This window comes from Scyliorhinus canicula, chromosome 1, assembly GCF_902713615.1.
Source record: "Scyliorhinus canicula chromosome 1, sScyCan1.1, whole genome shotgun sequence".
NCBI classification, from domain to species: domain Eukaryota; kingdom Metazoa; phylum Chordata; class Chondrichthyes; order Carcharhiniformes; family Scyliorhinidae; genus Scyliorhinus; species Scyliorhinus canicula.
This window is the reverse complement of record NC_052146.1, coordinates 16,803,488-16,826,378: the sequence shown is the minus strand read 5'-3', so window position 1 is coordinate 16,826,378 and position 22,891 is coordinate 16,803,488. Positions and strand designations below refer to the sequence as shown.

Sequence of the window (22,891 nt, the reverse complement as noted above, 5' to 3'; positions counted from 1 at the left end):
GGGTGGGGTGCTCTGGATTGTGTGCTCTCTTTCCGCTTGACCGCTCCACCAGTTGACGCTCATAGTGATTGGTAGCTTCGCCAATGCTTCTTTTCAGTTTGTGTGTTCCACGGCAAGCAATTCCCACGTGTCGATGGGGATATTGCATTTATTTAGGGAGCCTTTCAGAATGTCCTTGTAGCATTTACCTTGCCGTCCTAGTGATTGCTCGCCATTGCAGAACGCGAAGATAGACCACTTTTTCCGGGAGTCTTGTGTCGGACATACGGACAATGTTGCCTGCTTATTGCAGCCGGTCGAGTGTGACCAGTGCCTTGATACTGGGGAAATAGCCTGGGAGAGGACACTCGTGTTGGTACACATATCCTGCCACTGGATTTGCAGTATTTTGCAGAGGCAATGTTAGGGATATCTCTCAGGATTTGAGGTGTCTGCTGTGCATTGTCCATGTTTCTGATGCATCCAAGAGGGCGGGGACCATGGCTGCTCTGGCGTTTCGTCTATGGTCCATTTTCTCATTTGCCCCGGTGAATGTGTTGACAATTGTTTGTAGCTTGGCCTCTGAATGTGCGCATATACAAGCGTCGTCTGTGCACTGAAGCTCGATAGTTGGGGTAGTCTTGGATCTGGCCTGGAGGCGTCGGACGTTGAACAGTTTCCCGCTTGTCTGGTGGTTAGCTCCACTCCAGTGGGGAGCTTCAGGGTGATGGGGTGGAGTGTTGTTGCAAGGAAGATGAAGAACAGCATTAGTGCGATGATGCAGCTTTGTAAGACCTCAGTTTGCACACGTATTGAATCTGCGGGGTTCCATTGGTGAGTTTAATGGCTTGCATGTTATCGTGGAGCAGGCAGAGAATGGGGGTGAATTTCTGTGGGCAGCCGAATTTGAGGAGGATGTTCCACAATCCCTCATGGTTGACAGAGTCGAAGGCTTTTGTGAGATCGAAGAAGGCCATGTGCAGAGGTCGATGCTGCACTCTGCACTTTCCCTGGATTTGCCGCACGCTGAAGATACTGTTCGTTGAGCCTCTTGATGGGCGGAAGCCGCACTGAGACCCGGGGAGGAGCTCTTGAGCCACTGGAAGGAGGCAGTTGAGGAATATTCTCATGATTACCTTTCCCGTGGTGGAAAGTAGGGAAATCCCTCTGTAATTTATGCAGTTGTACCTGTCTCCTTTCCTGAAGATGAATCTTTTTTTCTTTTTAAATAATTTTAATTCAAATTTTCACATTTTCACAAAAAAGAAAACAATAACAGAAAATTTTAAGAACAAAAAAAACAGAACCCCCCCCCCCCCCAAATACAAAAGAAAAACAATAAATTAACGCCCGTCATTGGCAAAAAACAGATATTCAACCCAAAACAAAAAGTCAACCCCCCCCTCCCCCCGGGTTGCTGCTGCTGCTGACCTTTTGTTTTTACCGTTCTGCCAGGAGATCTAGGAATGGTTGCCATCTCCTGAAAAACCCCTGCACTGACCCCCTTAGGGCAAATTTCACCCTCTCCAATTTAATAAACCCCGCCATATCGTTGTCCCAGGCCTCCACGCTTGGGGGCCTCGCATCCTTCCACTGAAGAAGAATCCTCCGCCAGGCTACTAGGGACGCAAAGGCCAGAACACCGGTCTCTTTCACCTCCTGCACTCCTGGCTCCACTGCAACCCCAAATATTGCGAGTCCCCAGCCTGGATTGACCCTGGATCCTACCACCCTCGATACCGTCCTTGCTACACCCTTCCAAAATTCCCCCAGTGCTGGGCATGCCCAGAACATGTGGACATGGTTTGCTGGGCTCCCTGAGCACCTAATACACCTGTCCTCGGTCCCAAAAAACCGGCTCATCCTTGTCCCGGTCACATGAGCCCTATGCAGTACCTTAAACTGTATGAGGCTAAGCCTCGCACACGAAGAGGAGGAGTTCACCCATTCTAGGGCATCCGCCCACGTCCCCTCCTCAATCTCCTCACCCAGCTCCTCTTCCCATTTATCTTTCAGCTCCTCCACCGAGGCCTCGTCTACCTCCTGCATCACCTGGTACACTTCCGAGATGCTCCCCTCTCCAACTCAAACCCCCGAGAGCACCCTGTCCTGGACCCCACACGGCGGCAGCAGGGAACCCCGCCACCTGCTGCCTGACAAACGCCCTTACTTGCATGTACCTGAAGATGTTTTCCTGAAGATGAATCTGAGATCACCCGACATGCTCTCTTCCTTCCAGACAAGGGTGAAGAGTTTGTGGATTCTTGTCAAGAGCTTATTCCACTACATTTTAATACTTAACATAGAAACATGGAAAATAGCAGAAAGCCATTTGACCCTTCGAGCCTGCTCTGCCATTCATTATGATCATGGCTGATCATCAAGTTCAATACCCTGATCCACCTTCCGCACATATCCCTTCAGCCCCAAGAGCTATATTTAATTCCTTCTTGAAATTGCACAACGTTTTGGCCTCAACTACTTTCTATGGTAGCGAATTCCAGATTGACCACTCTCTGGGTGAAGACATTTCTCCTCACCTCAGTCTTCAAAGATTTACCCTTATCCTCAAAAACTATGAACCCTAATCCTGAACTCCCCCACCATTCTTTCTGAATCTGCCCGATCTAAACTTGTTAGAATTTTGTACGTTTTTATGAGATCCCCTCTCACTCTTCTAAACTGCAATGAATATAATCCGAACCAATTTAGCCTCTCATCATATAACCGTCCCGCCATCCCAGGAATCAGCCTGGTAAACCTTTGCTGCATTCCCACCATAGCAAGAACATCCTTCCTCAGATAATGCACACATTACTCCAGGTGTGGCCTCAGCAATGCCCTATACCAGGGGTGGGCAAACTACGGCCCCGGGCCGCATGCGGCCCGCCAAAGGTATTTCTGCGGCCCACCAAGTCATTAAAAAAAAAAAAAAAAATTTTTTTAAAAATTTTTTTTTAAGGTTAATGGGGGGGCCTGTTGGGTTACTTACTGGTATAGGGTGGATACGTTGACTTGAGTAGGGTGATCATTGCTCGGCACAATGTAGAGGGCCGAAGGGCCAGTTCTGTGCTGTACTGTTCAATGTTCTATGTGAGGCGCCCAGAATCATAACCGGGTGAAGTAATTATTTTACTTAATATACTATGCGGCCCTTTGTGAATTGTGAATTTCTGAATGTGGCCCTTGCACGGAAAAGTTTGCCCACCCCTGCCCTATACAATTGCAGTAAAAGAAATCTATTCCTATACTCAAATCCTCTAGCTATGAAGGCCAACATACCATTTGCCTTCTTTACTGCCTGCTGTACCTGTGCGCTTACTTTCAGCGACTGATACACGAGGACACCAAGGTCTCGCTGAGTATCCACCTCTCTCAATTTCGATCAATTCAAATAATAATCTGCCTTTCTATTTTTGCTACCAAAGCGGATAACCTCACGTTATCCACATTATACTGCATCTGCCATGCCCACTCAGCCTGTTCAAATCCCATAGAAGCATCTCTGAATCCTCCTCACAGCTCACCCTACACCCAACTTTGTTTCATCTGCAAATTTGGTGATAATGGGTGTTAATTTGTGGCAGGTTTTTCAGGGAATTTAGCCAGCGAGTTCCCCACTGCTATTCAATGACATTTAGTCACTTTTTTGGGCCCAGGGCAGTTTCTCACCAGTTTAACCCACACTCAGAATTTTTATTAGCACTGGGGAGCTGAACTCCGAGATCAAACCGCTATTTTGAAAGGGTTCCCCGATCTCGAAGTGAGTTCTGGGTCCCGCACACCGATGGGCAATGTCACCCCCCCACACAAATGGACACTACCCCACACACCCCGGCCAAGATTCACCTCCAGGCCCAGTAATTCTCCTCTACTTCGGGGGGTGGAACGGCGGAGGAGTGCTGTGCGCTGCCCTCCAGGGCGGCTCCCGCAGCCAGAACACCGAAATCCCGCCGTGTGGGACCATATGTAAACTAGGCCGGCGTGCACTTGGCCCGTCGAGCGCGGAGAATTGCTGCGGTTGCCGTTTCCAACGACCCTCGACCGACGCCGAGGCGACCGCATGGGCGCGATTGATGATGATTCTCCAGTCGCCGGAGAATCGCAGCCCGGCCTCGGAGCGGTGTGGCGGGATTCTCGTGCCCCCCCCCCCCCCCCCCCCCCCCCTCCGATTCTCCGACCTGGCGCGGGCTCGGAGAATCCTGGCCCCCCAAGTGAGGACACCCCGCTAAGTGGTCCGGGGGGGGGGAGGAGGGGGGGTGGGGGGGTGGGGTTGCCCCTCATTAAGCCCACCCCCCAAGTCCCCTTACAGCATCCCCTCCCTTCTAGGAACTGCACCCATCACCCACCCAACCTCCCGGAGGAGCTACTTATCTGCCTTGCACACCCCCACCCTTCAAACCCCCCCCCCCACCTCATTTCATGGGCATGACCCCCCTCAACACCTGGCCCTTGGCAGTGTCACCCTGGCACTCGGGCATCCTTGCACTGGCAACCCAGCGTGCTCCTGCTAGCTTGGTTGTGCCAGCCTCCCCGAACAGGCGCTGGAATGTGGCGACTAGGGGCTTTTCACAGTAACTTCATTTGAAGCCTACTTGTGACAATAAGCGATTTTCATTTTTTTCATTTCATCGGAAGCCTCGGCAGTGCCAGGGTGGCAGTGCCAAAGTGCCAGCTGGGCAGTGCCAAGGTTTCCGGTTTCCTGGAAGGGGGGGGGACCACCCTGCACTTTCCCTGACCACTCTGAGTCATTAATATATCATGTGAATACTTGGGGTCCTAGCGCAGTTCCCTGAGGTACCCCTGCCTATCAGAAAAATACCCATTTTTCCCGACGTTTTGCTTCCTGTCTGCTAACCAGCTTCTTATCCATCTGAAGACACTACCCGTAATCCCATGTGCTTTAAATTTCCATATTAATCGCTATGTAAGAACTTGTTGAAAGCTTTCTGAAAGTCTAAATGAACCACATCCACTGGTTCTCCCTGGTCAATTCTACTAGTTACATAGAACATAACAGTGCAGTACAGGCTCTTCGGTCCTCAATGTTGCCCCGACCTCTGAAACCAATCTCAAGCCCATCTACACTCTTTAAAGAATTCTAGTAGATTTGTCAAGCATGATTTTCCTTTTGTAAATCCATGCTGAATTTGTCTGATTACACCACTTCTTTCCAAACCCTGTGCTATGAAATCCTTGATAATGGACTCCAGCAACTTCTCTACACGTTAGGTTCACTGGTCTATAGTTTCTCGTTTTCTCTCCACCTCCCTTTTTGAACAGCGTGGTTACATTCATTCCCTCTAATCTGTAGGAACCATTTCAGAGTCCAAAGAATTTTGGAAAATGACCACCAATGGATCACCAATGGACTATTTCTAGGGCCAATTCCTTAAATTCTCTGGGATGAAGACTATCAGGCCCTGGAATTTGTCCACCTTCAATCCCATTATTCCCCAAAACCATTTCTTTACTAATGCTAATTTCCTTCAGCTCCTCGCTAAAACTTGTGCTTCTCAGGATTTCTGGTACATTATTCATGTCTTCTTTTGTGAAGACAGAAGCAAAGTACAAATTTAGTTCCTCAGCCGTTTCTTTGTTCCCTGTTACGAATTCCCTCGTTTCTGACTGTAAGGAGCCTACATTAGTTTTTATAATTTTTTTTCTTTTTACATACCTACTGAAACCTTTAGTCAGTTTTTATATTTCCTGCTGACCTACTTTCAAATTGTATTTTCCCCATCTTAATCTTCTGCGGGGATTCCACCTGCACCAGAGGCCTTGTTGTTTTTCAGCTGTCGGCTGGCTTTTTCTAACTCACAGCGAGCTGGAGTTATGCTGAGATGGTGACGGGTGGAGTGTTGCGGGATGGTGTTGTGGGTTCTTGTGTCGAAGGCTGTATCTTGGTTGAGGGGGTCCTCAAAGTGCTCTCTCCAGCGGGCGTTGACGGCATCTTTGTCTTTGATGGGCGCTCTCTGTTTTTGTCTCAGTGGTCGCTGGGGAGTTGGACTGCAAATGGTGTGAATTGCACTGAAGAAGCCGCGCATATCATAGTTGTCGGCGGATTGCTGAGTTTCCTAATAGATCATAAAAATGCCCGCATCACCTGTGCCATGACAGGAGCCAATGATTGCTGGACTGGTCAGCGACTAACCTGCTCTATCATCTCCATCACCCGAGCCGCAAACCAGCAGAGGCAGAAAATCTCAGCTGGACTCAAAGGCCCTGAGAAGAAAGAGCTACTCGACCAGGAAACACTAAGACTGGTTTGACAAGAACAAAAAGGAGATCCATGATCTCCTTGACTGCAAAGGCAAGGTGCTCCTTGAACTGGCAGCTCCACCAAAACCCAAGTGAGAGGAAACAAACCAACTGAAGGCAGAGGTGCAATAAAGAGCTTGTGATTTAAATTACAGATGATGGGCGGAAAGAGCGCAGGAGGCTCAGCAATGCACCACCAAGTATTGTCATTGATGGAACCGAGCTGAGTTTGGTTAAGCAATTTACCAGTTTGGGGAATGACATCTCGTTTGATGCCAACATAGACGAGGAAGTGGACAGGCTTTCAAATGCAGATGGGGCATTCGGCAGGCTCGACAAACAAGTGTGGAGCAACCACAGTCTCAGAGCAGACCAAACTCAAAAGCTCTCATCACTCTTCCATATGGCGCCAAGTCATGGGTCCTATACTGCCGTCACGTACGCCTTCCAGAGCACTTCAATCAGTACTGCCTCCACAGCATACTTAAAATCTGCTGGCAGACAGTAACACAAACTTTGAAGTCCTGGAAACAGCAAACATCACCAGCATTGAGACCATCCTCCTGAAAAGCCAATTGCATTGTGCGGATCATATTGCTCAGATGGATGACAGTCACCTGCCCAAGATCGTGTTGTATGCAGAGATGACCGCACATAAATCTTTCAAGCAATTCTGAAGAAGTCGCTCTGTGTGTGCAACAATTGCCGGAGGGATGAGCAGGAGTGCTACAGACAGCTTTGAGACCGAGTGAAAAGCCAGCATTTTAGAGAAAAGGGGAAGGAGAGATCCAATTGCCCTCAGCAGCGACGACACCTCCACCTGCGCCGCTTTGGCAGAATCTGCTGGTTACGGATTGACCTGATCAGCCACCAGCCGGCCTACAACCAATGAGAAGAAAAATACAACCTTCCTAAAAATCTTCATCTGTGAAGAAATGTCAAGAAGAAAATGGGTCCTAACTAGCGTGAGAGCTCTGTACACCCCTCCTGTTTCTGTATGCTATCCAACTTTTACATAGAGATTTGTTGAAACTATAATCAATTATTTGATGCAATGGTTGGATTAGCTCTACTAAAATGAACCATTTGATAAACATATGTCTGTTTGGCCATTTACTTACATTAAGCACAATTAGTGTGCTATTGCTTCTCAGTCCAATGGATAACAACACTGCTCCTTCTGGAGAAATACGATTATTACTGGAAGAACAAAACAAAAGATAACTCACGAATCTTTAAAATCTCAAATCTGCATATTTATCATGGATTGGATATCTAAAATATTATGGTATGTTTATTGGACCAAACTAGAAGTTAAGCTTGTAATGATTGTAATTATGCACATTGATTATGATTTCTTCTCAAATCACAAAAAATCTAATTTTATTTTAATTTTATAAATTTATCTCAGTTGGTAGTACTGAGTAACAATTGAGTTTAAACTCCAGGATTTGTGTACTATCAGAAGTGTGTATCTTTGAATAATATATGGCATGTGTCTGTTTTGGTGGATGCTAGAAAGCCACTGATTTGAATAGGAGGGAGTGTGTGAGGCAATAGTCTCCTAACACCAACCCCATTAAAAACAGGTCAACTAGTCCATCTTCTCTTTCCTGCACGTGGGTTTGTGCAATGAACAAAATGGCCACCCGCTCACCCCGTTTGCCCACACAATTGACACTTCCTTCCGTTTATCGCGATTTCACATGTAATCTAGATTGCCAAAATACTTTGCAGCATTTTCCAATATCTGCTGCAACTGGTTATGGGACCCAGGGTATTTCATTTGAATGAAGTGCTGCATGTTTACTCTACTCTTCTGCAAATTAAATCTTAAAATTCAGTATTTTAATATTTCACAGGAGAGCCAAGTGGATAAATCTACCTCCTATTGTGGTATTGAATCATAGAAGCGAAAGAAGTTCCAAGTTTCTATAATGTGTTAAGGAGATGTGGAATGGGAAATCCATCAGGCTATCCACTTTCAATTGTTATCCAGTCACTCTGCCTAAGGGTGTTTGGATATAGATGTTGGGTGAGATCAGTCTCAGCTATGATATCCCAATGGCTGAAGGACCCGCTTGCACTCATAGTTTGGGCTCCCAGATGAAGAATAGCATGAAGGATGAGGAAGTAGAAGGCTCATGGTGTTCAGCATAAACCAGTGTCTTCAGAACAATGGACAAATACCTCTTTTAAAAAAAATCAGTAAACTTGCTAGTCTCTTTTAATGTCATGCAAATTGTAAAATCTACCCCCCTCCCCCCAACTCTACTCTCATTCTGCAATGCTATTCATTCCCTTTCTAACGCCTGGATTCTATCCAGTCCAGAGAAGAGGCCACCCTCCAAGAGCTGCCTTTTCCCAAGGCTCAGATGCCAACTAAGCTGCCCAATACTGTGGTGTGTGTGTGTGTTTTACAACAGCCCTATATAATGGACCGTGCCTCCTTCCCACACTATCTGCTGGTCACCAAATCCACCCCCATTCTCTATTTTTTTTAAAAAGTAGGATAAAATATCAATCTATGCAAAGAATACATTTTTATTTGAATAACTATTCCAATCAACATCATGATATCATGCCAAGAACTGCTGAGACAAATAGAAAAGATGGCACCCAATGTGTAAGAAAAGAATATAGATGTTGGTATACCTGACATTCAGTTGTTCAAGCACATTATTAACTTTAAGGGCGGTACCGAGAGCCTTTGCTCCATCATTCTCAAATCCATTATATGACAAATCCAGTATTTTCAAATAAATGTTCTCCTGGAGAAAATAAAATAGATTACACTCAATTGCTTTTCTTCTTTTAAAAATAAATTTACAGTACCCAATTCATTTTTTCCAATTAAGGAGCAATTTGGCATGGCCAATTCACCTACCCTGCACATCTTTGGGTTGTGGGGGCGAAACTCAGGCAAACATGGGGAGAATGTGCAAACTCCACACGGACAGTGACCCAGAGTGGGATCGAACGTGGGACCTTGGCGCCGTGAGGCAGCAGGGCTAACCCACTGGGCGACTGTGCTGCCCCTCAATTGCTTTTCCAATGGCAAGATTTGCAAATGTTGGTCAATTCAATTTCCTAGTCCAGACATCAGATTTCAGCAAATATTTATCCTAATGAGATTGAAAGACGGTGTATCATTGTAGCTAAATAAAGAAATCAAGGATAGCATCAAATCAAAAACCGCTGTAGAAGTCTGCAAAGATAAGTGGCAGGTTAAAAGAATGGACAGATTTTAAGAACCAGCAAAGAATGACTAAAAAAAGGAGAAATAAGAATATCAAAGAAAACTAGGTAGAAGTATTAAAAACAGATAGAATTTCTACAAACATTTAAAAGGGAAAATTATAAGTAAAATGAGTGTTTGAACTATAGAGAGTGAGTGTGGGAATCAATAATGGAAAACAAGGAAATGCCGGAAGCATTGAACAGATATTTTGTGTGTCTTTACTGTAGAAAACGTAGAAAATCTCCCAAAGATTCTTTAAAATCAAGAGATCAAAGGGAAGGAGGAACCTAAAACAAACGCCATCATCAGGGAAAATGTACTGGGAAAAATGATTAGACCTAAAGGTTAACAAATCCCCAGGACCTGATGGCCTGGATCCTAGTGTCTTAAAATAACCGGTTGCAGAGATGGCGGAGGCATTGATTATAATTTTTAAATCTGGAAGGGTTGAAATGGATTTTTAAAAACCCAAATGTAACATCTTTATTCAAGAAAGGAGGAGACAGAAAGCAGGAAGCTTTCCACCAGTTATCATAAGGAAATTGACAGAATCCATTGTTAATGAAGTTAGAAAATGACAGTGGATCCGGCAGAATTAACATGGCTTAATGAAAGGGAAATAGTGTTATTTTTTTAAAAGAGATCTTTGAGGACATAACAACCAAAGTGGATAAAGGGGAACCTGAAGATGTACACAACTATTTACAATCTATATCAATGATTTGGATGAAGGGACCAAAGGTACAGTCGATAAATGTATCAATGACACCAAGATAGGTAGGAAAGGAAGTTGTTAAGAGGATTAATAGTACACAAAGTGATGCAGATAGGTAAAGTGAGTAGGCCGTGTTTTTGCAGATGTATGAAGTGGGAAAATGTGAACTTGTCCAGTTTAGCAGGTGGAACAGAATATCCAGCAGTATACTTCATGTGTAGTCATGTTTGTTCCTAGATGTCTTGAACAACACCATCAGAGACAGACTTGTGTGTGGGTTAAGAAGCAAAGTTATCCAGAAAAGGCTATTAACAGAGAGTAACTTAGATTTAAAGAAGGCTTTGGAAGTCCACAATCTCTATGGAATTAACAGCGAAGAAAACGCAACAGTTAGAACATAGAACATAGAACGATACAGCGCAGTACAGGCCCTTCGGCCCACGATGTTGCACCGACATGGGAAGTCAAAAACTAAAGGCCATCTAACCTACACTATGCCATTATCATCCATATGCTTATCCAATAAACTTTTAAATGCCCTCAATGTTGGCGAGTGCACTACTGTTGCAGGTAGGGCATTCCACGGCCTCACCACTCTTTGCGTAAAAAACCTACCTCTGACCTCTGTCCTATATCTATTACCCCTCAATTTAAGGCTATGTCCCCTCGTGCTAGTCACCTCCATCCGCGGGAGAAGGCTCTCACTGTCCACCCTATCTAACCCTCTGATCATTTTGTATGCCTCTATTAAGTCACCTCTTAACCTTCTTCTCTCTAACGAAAACAACCTCAAGTCCATCAGCCTTTCCTCATAAGATTTTCCCTCCATACCAGGCAACATCCTGGTAAATCTCCTCTGCACCCGTTCCAAAGCTTCCACGTCCTTCCTATAATGAGGCGACCAGAACTGTACGCAATACTCCAAATGCGGCCGTACTAGAGTTTTGTACAACTGCAACATGACCTCATGGCTCCGGAACTCAATCCCTCTACCAATAAAGGCCAACACACCATAGGCCTTCTTCACAACCCTATCAACCTGGGTGGCAACTTTCAGGGATCTATGTACATGGACACCGAGATCCCTCTGCTCATCCACACTACCAAGAATTTTACCATTAGCCAAATATTCCGCATTCCTGTTATTCTTTCCAAAGTGAATCACCTCACACTTCTCCACATTAAACTCCATTTGCCACCTCTCAGCCCAGCTCTGCAGCTTATCTATGTCCCTCTGTAACCTGCAACATCCTTCCACACTGTCTACAATTCCACCGACTTTAGTGTCGTCTGCAAATTTACTCACCCATCCTTCTGCGCCCTCCTCTAGGTCATTTATAAAAATGACAAACAGCAACGGTCCCAGTACAGATCCTTGTGGTACGCCACTCGTAACTGAACTCCATTCTGAGCATTTCCCATCAACCACCACTCTCTGTCTTCTTTCAACTAGCCAATTTCTGATCCACATCTCTAAATCACCCTCAATCCCCAGCCTCCGTATTTTCTGCAATAGCCGACCGTGGGGAACCTTATCAAACGCTTTACTGAAATCCATATATACCACGTCAACTGCTCTACCCTCGTCTACCTGTTGAGTCACCATCTCAAAGAACTCGGTAAGGTTTGTGAGGCATGACCTACCCTTCACAAAACCATGCTGACTGTCCCTAATCATATTATTCCTATCTAGATGATTATAAATCGTATCTTTTATAATCCTCTCCAAGACTTTACCCACAACAGACGTGAGGCTCACCGGCCTATAGTTACCGGGGTTATCTCTACTCCCCTTCTTGAACAAAGGGACCACATTTGCTATCCTCCAGTCCTCTGGCACTATTCCTGTAGCCAATGATGACATAAAAATCAAAGCCAAAGGCTCAGCAATCTCTTCCCTGGCTTCCCAGAGAATCCTAGGATAAATCCCATCAGGCCCCGGGGACTTATCTATTTTCACCTTGTCCAGAATAGCCAACACTTCTTCCCTACGCACCTCAATGCCATCTATTCTAATAGCCTGGGTCTCAGCATTGTCCTCCACAACATTATCTTTTTCCTGAGTGAATACTGACGAAAAGTATTCATTTAGTATCTCGCTTATCTCCTCAGCCTCCACACACAACTTCCCACCACTGTCTTTGACTGGCCCTAATCTTACCCTAGTCATTCTTTTATTCCTGACATAAATATAGAAAGCTTTTGGGTTTTCCTTGATCCTACCTGCCAAAGACTTCTCATGTCCCTCCTTGCCCGTCTTAGCTCTCTCTTTAGATCCTTCCTCGCTTCCCTGTAACTATCAAGTGCCCCACTGAAACTTTACGCCTCATCTTCACATAGGCCTCCTTCTTCCTCTTAACAAGAGATTCCACTTCTTTGGTAAACCACGGTTCCCTCGCTCGACCCCTTCCTCCCTGCCTGACTGGTACGTACTGATCAAGAACACGCAATAGCTGTTCCTTGAACAAGCTCCACATATCCAGTGTGCCCAACCCTTGCAGCCTACTTCTCCAACCTACACATCCTAAGTCATGTCTAATGGCATCATAATTGCCCTTCCCCCAGCTATAACTCTTGCCCTGCGGGGTATACTTATCCCTTTCCATCACTAATGTAAAGGTCACCGAATTGTGGTCACTGTCTCCAAAGTGCTCATCTACCTCCAGATCTAACACCTGGCCTGGTTCATTACCCAAAACCAAATCCAATGTGGCCTCACCTCTTGTTGGCCTGTCAACATATTGTGCCAGGAAACCCTCCTGCACACATTGTACAAAGAACGACCCATCTAATGTACTCGAACTATATCTTTTCCAGTCAATATTTGGAAAGTTAAAGTCTCCCATAACAACTACCCTGTTACTTTCGCTCTTTTCCAGAATCATCTTCGCCATCCTTTCCTCTACATCCCTAGAACTATTAGGTGGCCTATAGAAAACTCCCAGCAGGCTGACCTCTCCTTTCCTGTTTCTAACCTCAGCCCATACTACCTCGGAAGAAGAGTCCCCATCTTGCATCCTTTCTACCACCGTAATACTGTCCTTGACTAGCAGCGCCACACCTCCCCCTCTTTTGCCCCCTTCTCTGACCTTACTAAAACACCTAAACCCCGAAACCTGCAACAACCATTCCTGTCCCTGCTCTATCCATGTCTCTGAAATGGCCACAACATCGAAGTCCCAGATACCAACCCATGCTGCCAGTTCCCCTACCTTATTTTGTATACTCCTGGCATTGAAGTAGACACACTTCAAGCCACCTGAACACTGGCACCCTCCTGCGAAGTCAAATCTGTGCTCCTGACCTCTATACTCTCAATCTCCCGTACCCCAAAACTACAATCCAGGTTCCCATGCCCCTGCTGATTTAGTTTAAACCTCCCCCCAAAGAGCACTAGCAAATCTCCCCCCCAGGATATTGGTGCCCCTCAGGTTCAGATGTAGACCATCCTGTCTATAGAGGTCCCACCTTCCCCAGAAAGAGGCCCAGTTATCCAGAAATCTGAATCCCTCCCGCCTGCACCATCCCTGTAGCCACGTGTTTAATTGCTCTCTCTCCCTATTCCTCGTCTCACTATCACGTGGCACGGGCAACAACCCAGAGATAACAACTCTGTTTGTTCTCGCTCTGAGCTTCCATCCTAGCTCCCTAAAGGCCTGCCTGACATCCTTGTCCCTTTTCCTACCTATGTCGTTAGTGCCAATGTGGACTACGACTTGGGGCTGCTCCCCTTCCCCCTTAAGGACCCGAAAAACACGATCCGAGACATCATGTACCCTTGCACCTGGGAGGCAACATACCAATCATGAGTCTCTCTCGCTCCCACAAAGTTAATCTTTTTTTTTTGAAAATAATTTTTATTGGAATTTTTTACAGAAAATATAACAACAATGAAATGCAACAAAATAATCCCATAACTGTAACACCCCCAAGACCGTATCAACGCATGCATCCCATCCCCCCCACCCCCAACCCCAATGAACAACAAGAGAACTTAAAAATAAATTAAAATTAAATAAACAAACATAGCCATCGTCCCCCCCACCCCCCTTTTCCCCCCCCTCCCCCCCCCCCCCCCCCCCGGGTTGCTGCTGCTGCTGTCCCAGTACCCTATCGTTGAGCCAGAAAGTCGAGGAAAGGTTGCCACCGCCTAAAGAACCCTTGTACCGATCCTCTCAGGGCGAATTTGACCCTCTCTAGCTTGATAAAACCCGCCATGTCATTGATCCAGGTCTCCACGCTTGGGGGCCTCGCATCCTTCCATTGTAGCAAGATCCTCCGCCGGGCTACTAGGGACGCAAAGGCCAGCACTCCGGCCTCTTTCGCCTCCTGCACTCCCGGCTCCACCCCAACCCCAAAAATCGCAAGTCCCCATCCTGGCTTGACCCTGGATCCTACCACCCTCGACACCGTCCTCGCCACCCCCTTCCAGAACTCCTCCAGTGTCGGGCAGGCCCAGAACATATGGGCATGGTTCGCCGGACTCCCCGAACACCTGACACACCTGTCTTCGCCCCCAAAGAACCTACTCATCCTAGACCCGGACATGTGGGCCCGGTGCAGCACCTTAAATTGGATGAGGCTAAGCCGCGCACATGAGGAGGAAGAATTAACCCTCTCCAGGGCATCAGCCCATGTCCCGTCTTCGATCTGTTCCCCCAGTTCCCCCTTCCACTTAGCTTTCAGCTCCTCTACTGACGCCTCCTCCACCTCCTGCATTACCTTGTAGATATCAGATATCTTCCCCTCTCCGACCCAGACCCCCGAAAGCACCCTGTCGTTCACCCCCCTCACGGGAAGCAAAGGGAATCCCTCCACCTGCCGCCTAGCAAAAGCCTTTACCTGCAGATACCTGAACATGTTCCCCGGGGGAGCCCAAATTTCTCCTCCAACTCCCCCAGGCTCGCAAACCTCCCATCAATAAACAGGTCCCTCAGCTGTCTGATGCCCGCTCTGTGCCAACCCTGGAATCCCCCATCAATGTTCCCCGGGACGAACCGATGGTTCCCCCTTAACGGAGCCTCCATCGAGCCCCCCACTTCTCCCCTATGTCGCCTCCACTGCCCCCAAATCTTGAGGGTAGCCGCCACCACCGGACTCGTGGTATACCTTGTAGGAGGGAGCGGCTACGGCGCCGTTACCAGGGCCCCCAGGCTCGTATCTCCACAGGACGCCCTCTCCATCCATTTCCATGCTGCCCCCTCCCCCTCCATCACCCACTTGCGCACCATCAACACATTGGCTGCCCAATAATACCCCGAGAGATTGGGTAACGCCAGCCCCCCCCCCCATCTCTACCCCGCTCCAAGAAGACCCTCTTCACCCTCGGGGTCCCATGCGCCCAAACAAAGCTCATGATGCTGCTAGTCACCCTTCTAAAAAAGGCCCTAGGGATAAAGATGGGCAAACACTGAAAGAGGAACAAGAACCTCGGGAGAACCATCATTTTGACGGACTGCACTCTACCCGCCAACGATAGCGGCACCATGTCCCACCTTTTAAATTCCTCCTCCATCTGCTCCACCAGCCTGGTAAAATTAAGCTTATGGAGAGTCCCCCAACTCCTGGCCACCTGCACCCCCAGGTATCTGAAACTCTTCACTGCCCTCTCAAACGGGAGCCTCCCAATTCCCTCCTCCTGATCACCCGGGTGTACTACAAATACCTCGCTCTTGCCTAAATTTAACTTATAGCCCGAGAAGCCCCCAAACTCCGCTAACAGCTCCATCACCCCCGGCATTCCCCCTTCTGGGTCCGCCACATACAACAGCAGGTCGTCCGCATACAGCGATACCCGATGTTCCTCCCCACCCCGCACCAGACCCCTCCATCTCCCTGACTCCCTCAATGCCATAGCCAAAGGTTCAATCGCCAATGCAAAGAGCAAGGGGGACAGGGGTCACCCCTGCCTGGTCCCACGGTAGGGATTGGATGGGGGAGTGGGCCTAGGGGGTGCTCTTTCGGAGGGTCGGTGCAGACTCGATGGGCCGAGTGGCTCCCTTCGGCATTGTAGGGATTTTATGAAGATGAAGCAATAAATGTACATTGCATGCAAAGGGGTGACAGTATGGCTTTACACACTGATTACTATTATTTCATTCATATCTGTTCTTCCAAAGATAAGTCAAGTCCTTGGCTCCTTGTCTGCTGATGTTTCATCCTGTACTAGTTTCTTGGCAGTTTCTGTCAGTTTTACCATTGTTCCCACTCTCAGGAGCAGAACGAGGAAGCAGATCCCAAGGTTACCTCAGCTCGAACAGGAATTAAGCTGCACTGTTGGTGATATTCTGAACTGCACCTAGCCAAGTGAACAAACCTGCGCTGAATGATGCAAGTCTTTTCTAATTAGATATGGAGGCCATGTTCAATAACGTGCCACCACCCATCACCCTGTCCCAAGTTTCATTTGAAGCCACAAATTATCTCGCTGTACAGACATTATCATGGTGTATAACTATAATTATTTCCTTCAAATAGTCAGAGGAATCCACATAGCCTTGTAGTACTCACCCTGAGGCCTTCTGCTATTGCGATACATGCTTTGCCACGGAGATAATTCCAGCTTAGGTCCAATTCTATTATCCCAGTGTTTTCTGCTATAGCATTTCCAAGGTCTTCACCTTTACAAAGCAACAAGTAAGTTAACTAAAGTCTGAACATCTTTGTAAAACTTAATAAACCGTGTGAAATTTGCCAAGTACCAGAGTATGTAAGGCAGTGAGAAATTGGAGAAGATGAGAAAATTATACAAACACAAAGTCAGACATTTACCCCTGGGATATTTGTGTGGTCAACCTTCACAAAGACACCAAAAAAAGATGAGCAGTAAAAATCCTTTGGTTCATTCAGCCTCTTCCACACAATTTGGGGTATTGTGTTCCATTCTGGGCACCTTATTTAAGGAAGGGTTTTCAAGCCCAAGAGAGAGTGCAGTGGAGATTTACTGGAATGATGGCAGGAATGAGGAATTTTAGATACAAGGAAAGATTGGAGAAATTGGGCTTGTTCTCCTTGGAGCAGAGAAGATTAAGAGGTGTTCAAAATTCTGCACAATTTTGACAGGGTAAAGAAGGATATTCTGGGCCCGATTCTCCGATGCTGCGCTGGAGCGACCTCGCCGTCGTGAACTCCGTCGAGTTTCACGACGGCGTGAAACAGCCCCGATCGAGACCGATTCTGGCCCCGGGAATGGGCTAGCATCGGGGCTGCGCGGAACATGGGGTCGTGTCGTACATACAATGTGCGTCGTTAGCGCGCAACGCTCGAATGACGCCGCGCCGTAAAAGGTGCGATCCGTACACGGAAAGACCCACAGCAGAAGAGGGAGGAACATGACAGAGCCACAGAGGGCCGCCCTGAGGTTCCGTGATACGGGCCTGGAGACCCTCCTCGATGAGGTGGAGCAGTGCAGGGGCATCCTCTGCCCAAGATGAGGGCATCGCCACCGTTCTAGTGCTGTGCGACGGGCCTGGCGTGATGTGGGCACAGCAGTCTGTGCTGTGGGGCAGACTCCTCGGTCCAGGGAGCAGTGTCGAAAGAAGCTCCACGACCTCACCAGGGCTGCCAGGGTAAGTGCCCCCCCCCCCCCCCCCCCCCCCCCCCCAAATCCATGTCCCTCATCACCCCCCCCCCCCCCCCCAAACCGGGCACGAGGGGGAGCGAGAGTGAGTGGAGGGGGGGGTGAACAACGTTGTAACAGGAGGGCCATCCTCTAAATCCGGGACTCTAGAGTGGGACGTACAGAGGACGGACAGTGACGACTATCATGGCTGTGCGTTGTCCGAAGGTCGGGCCACGAGACAGGACAGGACGGGGTCTGTGGACCTAGACGCACAGAGGATGGCGACGCAGTCAACGGACTCACGCGCTGCTGAACTGTACATGGGCCGCGAGCGCCCTGCGCCAGGCCATGATTGGAACCAGGACAGAACGGACGTACTGACAGACGAGGACCGAGAGCTTGCGGCACTGCTGTCTCCCACACCATCCACCATCCCAGAGACACTCACCTCGGTTGGGCAATTAAGTGATGAGGCTCCTGGTTCACGGTCTGGTGTGCACCACACAGCCGAGCCGGTACAGCAGGTGGAGTTCGCAGCAGCCGAGGGGCTGGACGGTCGGAGGGCAGCCCAGGCCCAGCATCCAGCTGCTGCCCAGATGGTTCCCGGGTTCCTAGATTTACTCGACCCACCCGGACACCCGATGCATTTGGAAACCTAGGGACACAATGACGGGATGAGGGCCATCTTCCAGCAGCTGCAGACGCAGTTGGAGGAGTCCATCTGCGTCCAGGAGAAAGGAGTGGTGCCGCTCATCGCAGTCACCGAGGCCGACACCGCACGGGTAGCGTCCGCGGTCGAGGCAATGGGTAAAACGGTTTCGACCATGGGTCAGGTTCTGCAAGGCGTTGGGCTTCACGTGCACACGTTATCCATGGCCCAGGAGAGGGCTACCCTCTCACAGGCAGCAATGCGCCAGAGCCAAAACGACATTGCTGGCGCGCTACGGGCCCTGGCCGAGTCTCAACGGGTCATGGCCCAGTCCCAGCAGGCCATGGCACAGTCCCAGTAGTCAGTCGCGGAGAGCATCGACCGCCTGCGCACGTGCTGGATCGCGTCGCGCACCACAGGTTGAGGTCGCACAGTCCCTGGCGGGAATGTCTCACTCCTGGACTCCGTCTCTGCGAACATTCGGACCCTGGTCGATACCGTTGCAGGCCTCCAGGACTGGCAGCACCAGGTGTCGGTGGGGCGACAGGGCACATCCCCGATCGCACCTCCATCCCACAGTGAGGCCCGGGGGTCACCGGGCTCCCGGAGGGAGGAGGTGGTTCTGGGGCCCATCCCATTAACTCCATCACGGGGCGTCCCTGAACGCTCGGCCTTCCCCCGTCCCGTCCCTGGCGCATCCGGTGGGCAGCGGGCAGAGCAGGGTGGCACCACGTCATCCAACACGCCTGCTGAGCAGTCTGGCCCATCAAGGCCAGGTCGTCCCAGGAAACGAGTGCCGACGGGGAGCCATGACGCGGGGCATGATTCTCAGCAGTCCGCCTCCACTCCCGCTGTACCATCTGGGGATTCACCTAAACGTAGTGGTAGGGCCCGTAAGGCAAGGACGTTGGACACATAGTAAGTTGGCACGGGTGCAGGGCACAGTTTAGTTGTAGGTGCTAGGGCATCTGTATATAACATTCACTATTAAACTCATTGTTGCAGCTAACTTGTAAGACTCTGTGCTATGTCCGGTGCCACGGGGCTCCTGATGGTGACTGTCACTGCGGTTGACGAGCGGTTAAGCGTCGGTGCCGGGTGTGCAGCCCGTCCCCCCCCCCCCCCCCCCCCGACAGTCGGACACCGTAGTCCTCGGCACTCCGACGCCAGCGAGCCCACACAAGCACGTGGTGGATGGTCCCTGACGAACGCAGCGTCCACGAAGATGGATGGTTCAGCTATTGCCACGAGTCAGACTTTGTCTAACGATTCTGAGCTCACAGCTCATTGCAGAGCGGGCTGTCATCATTCAACATGTCACTGATCACACCCGCTGATACAGTCATCAATGTAGGGCTATACCGTAGTGCCGCAGTGGTAAGGTGATGTTGAATTGGAGCAGTGCACACGGAGCGGGGGTGTGGGGTAGGTGGTATGGGTTGTGTGCTGTCCGTGTGCACGACTGACGATGCAAGTGGTAGTGTTCAGCGATCCCCTCCCATGCGATGCGTGAATCTTGCGGACACCAACGTATCGCGTGCCCGCTGTCCTCGACGGTGCCATCATGCAGCCTCCTAGACATTACCAGCACCCGGGTCGTGTCTGTGTCCTGTGCCCCACGCCCCGCTGCACGCCATCCTCCTCCTCTTCGTTAGCTTTAGCACCGCTGCCATTGGCTTCTCCCTCCGACTCCTCTACCAGGGCATCTCCCCTCTGGGCAGGCACTGAAAGAGGAACAAGAACCTCGGAAGCACCGTCATTTTGACGGACTGCACCCTCCCCGCCAACGACAATGGCAACATGTCCCACCTCTTGAACTCCTCCTCCATCTGATCCACAAGCCTGGTGAAATTATGCTTGTGAAGAGTCCCCCAGTCCCTGGCCACCTGCACCCCCAGATACCTAAAGCTCTCCCCTGCCCGCCTAAGCGGGAGCCTACCAATTCCTTCCTTCTGGTCTCCAGGGTGCACCACAAACACCTCACTCTTGCCTAAATTTAGTTTATAGCCTGAAAAGGTCCCAAACTCAGCTAGCAGCTCCATCACCCCCGGCATCTCTCCCACCGGGTCTGCCACATACAGTAATAGGTCATCGGCATACAACGACACCCTATGTTCCTCCCCATCTCGCATCAAACCTCTCCACCTCCCTGAATCCCTCAACGCCATTGCCAACGGCTCGATTGCCAATGCAAACAAGGGGGACAGGGGGGCAACCCTACCTGGTCCCTCGGTAAAGCTGGAAGTACTCCGACCTCCTCCTATTCGTGGCCACACACGCCATCGGGGCCTCATATAGCAGCCTCACCCATCTAATAAACCCTTCTCAAATCCAAACTTCCCCAACACCTCCCATAAGTACCCCCACTCTACTCTATCGAAGGCCTTCTCCGCATCCAGCGCCACCACTATCTCAGCCTCCCCCTCAATCGCCGGCATCATGATGACATTCAACAATCTCCGCACATTCGTGTTCAGCTGCCTTCCCCTCACAAACCCTGTCTGGTCCTCGTGTACAACCCCTGGCACACAGTCCTCTATCCTGGTGGCCAGGATTTTTGCCAGCACCTTGGCATCCACATTGAGGAGAGATATGGGCCTGTATGAACCACACTGCTGGGGGTCCTTGTCCCTCTTTAAGATTAACGAAATCAGCGCCCGCGACATCGTCGGGGGCAAAGACCCCCTTCGCACGCTTCATTAAGTGTCCGCACCAGCAAGGCACCCACTAGGTCCACAAACATTTTATAAAATTCCACCAGGAACCCATCCGGCCCTGACGACTTCCCTGACTGCATCTGCCCGGTCCCCTTAACTAGCTCCTCCAGCTCAATCGGCGCCCCAACCCCTCCACCTGCTCCTCCTGCACCTTCGGGAAAGAAAGCCCGTTGATGAAACTCTCCATTCCCCTCCTCTCCACCGTTGGCTCCGACCGGTACAGTTCCCCGTAAAAGTCCTCGAAGACCTCATTCACCTCTACCCCCTTCCGCACCACATTCTCACTCTCGTCTCACTCCAGCAATTTCCTTAGCCGCATCCCGCTTGCGGAGCTGATGAGCCAGCATCCTATTCGCCTTTTCACTCGCATGTTCGTACACTGCCCCTTGTGCCTTCCTCCACTGTGCCTCCGCCTTTCTAGTGGTCATCAAATCAAATTTAGCCTGTAGGCTGCGCCTCTTCCCCAACAGTCCCTCCTCTGGTGCCTCTGCGTACCTCCTGTCTACCTCCAGCATCTTTCCCACCAGTCTATCCCTCTCACTCCTCTCGCTCCTCTCCCTGTGTGCCCGGATATCAGCTCCCCAAGAATCACTGCCTTCAGGGCTTCCCAGACCATCTCCACCTGGGCCTCCCCCGTATCATTCACCTCGAGGTACCCCTCAATACTTGCCCTGACCCTCCTACACACCTCCTCCTCCGCCAACAACCCCACATCCAACCGCCACAACGGGCGCTGGTCCCGCACCTCCCCCATCTCCAACTCTATCCAATGCGGAGCGTGGTCGGAGATTGCAATGGCCGAATATTCGGCCTCCTCCACTCTCGGAATCAGTCCCCTACTCACCACGAAGAAGTCTATCCGAGAATAGACCCTATGTACGTGGGAGAAGAGTACTCCCGTGCCCTCGGCCTCACAAACCTCCATGGATCCACCCCTCCCATCTGGTCCATAAACCCTCTCAGAACCTTGGCTGCCGCCGGCCTCCTACCCGTCCTAGAGCTGGACCGATCCAGTGAAGGATCCAACACCGTATTGAAGTCCCCCCCCATAATCAGACCTCCCGCCTCTAGATCCGGGACCCGTCCCAGCATACGCCTCATAAAGCCCGCATCGTCCCAATTTGGGGCATACACACTAGCAAGTACCACCTTCTCTCCCTGTAGCCTGCCCCTAACCATAACATACCTACCCCCGTTATCCGCCACCACCTCAGATGCCTCAAACGACACATTTTTCCCCACCAGAATCGCCACTCCCCGGTTCTTCACATCCAACCCAGAGTGGAAAACCTGCCCCACCCACCCCTTCCTCAGACGGACCTGGTCCGCCACCTTCAGGTGGGTCTCCTGAAGCATTGCCACATCTGCCTTTAGCCCCCTCAGATGAGCAAGTACCCTCGACCGCTTCACCTGCCCATTCAATCCTCTCGCATTCCAGGTGACCAATCGGATCAGAGGGCGTCCGGCCCCCCCTCCCCCGTCGACTAGCCATAGCCCGTCGACTGTCCGTCCCAGGCCAGCACCCCCCCCCCGCCCGACCCAGTCCCCATAGCGACAACACCTCACCTCCAGCTCCTTCCTCACCCTGCCAGCAGCAACCCGGTATTCCCCTTTCCCCCCCTCCCTACCCCCCCAGGCTAGGAACCCTCCTAGCCGCGAACCGTCCTCCATTGTACTTCCGTGGGTCAGCTAACTTCTGCTGACCCCGGAAACTCCCGCCAAAAACCCGACCCCTCCCAAAGTGGGATCATCCCCCATCCTATCCCTC

The 22,891-nt window shown here is 50.0% G+C and overlaps 1 protein-coding gene across 2 annotated transcripts in view; it reads right to left on the bottom strand.

Moving 5' to 3' along the window:
• lrrc74b (leucine rich repeat containing 74B) overlaps positions 1-22,891 on the bottom strand; it is a 101,618-nt gene that overhangs the window by 40,244 nt on the left and 38,483 nt on the right. For both annotated transcript variants that reach the window (XM_038812558.1, XM_038812644.1), the window contains exons 6-8: positions 16,707-16,816; positions 8,896-9,011; positions 7,362-7,440 (exon numbers count right to left, since the gene is read on the bottom strand). In XM_038812558.1, the coding sequence (XP_038668486.1) occupies positions 7,362-7,440; positions 8,896-9,011; positions 16,707-16,816 (305 nt within the window). The remainder of the gene's footprint in view (positions 1-7,361; positions 7,441-8,895; positions 9,012-16,706; positions 16,817-22,891) is intronic.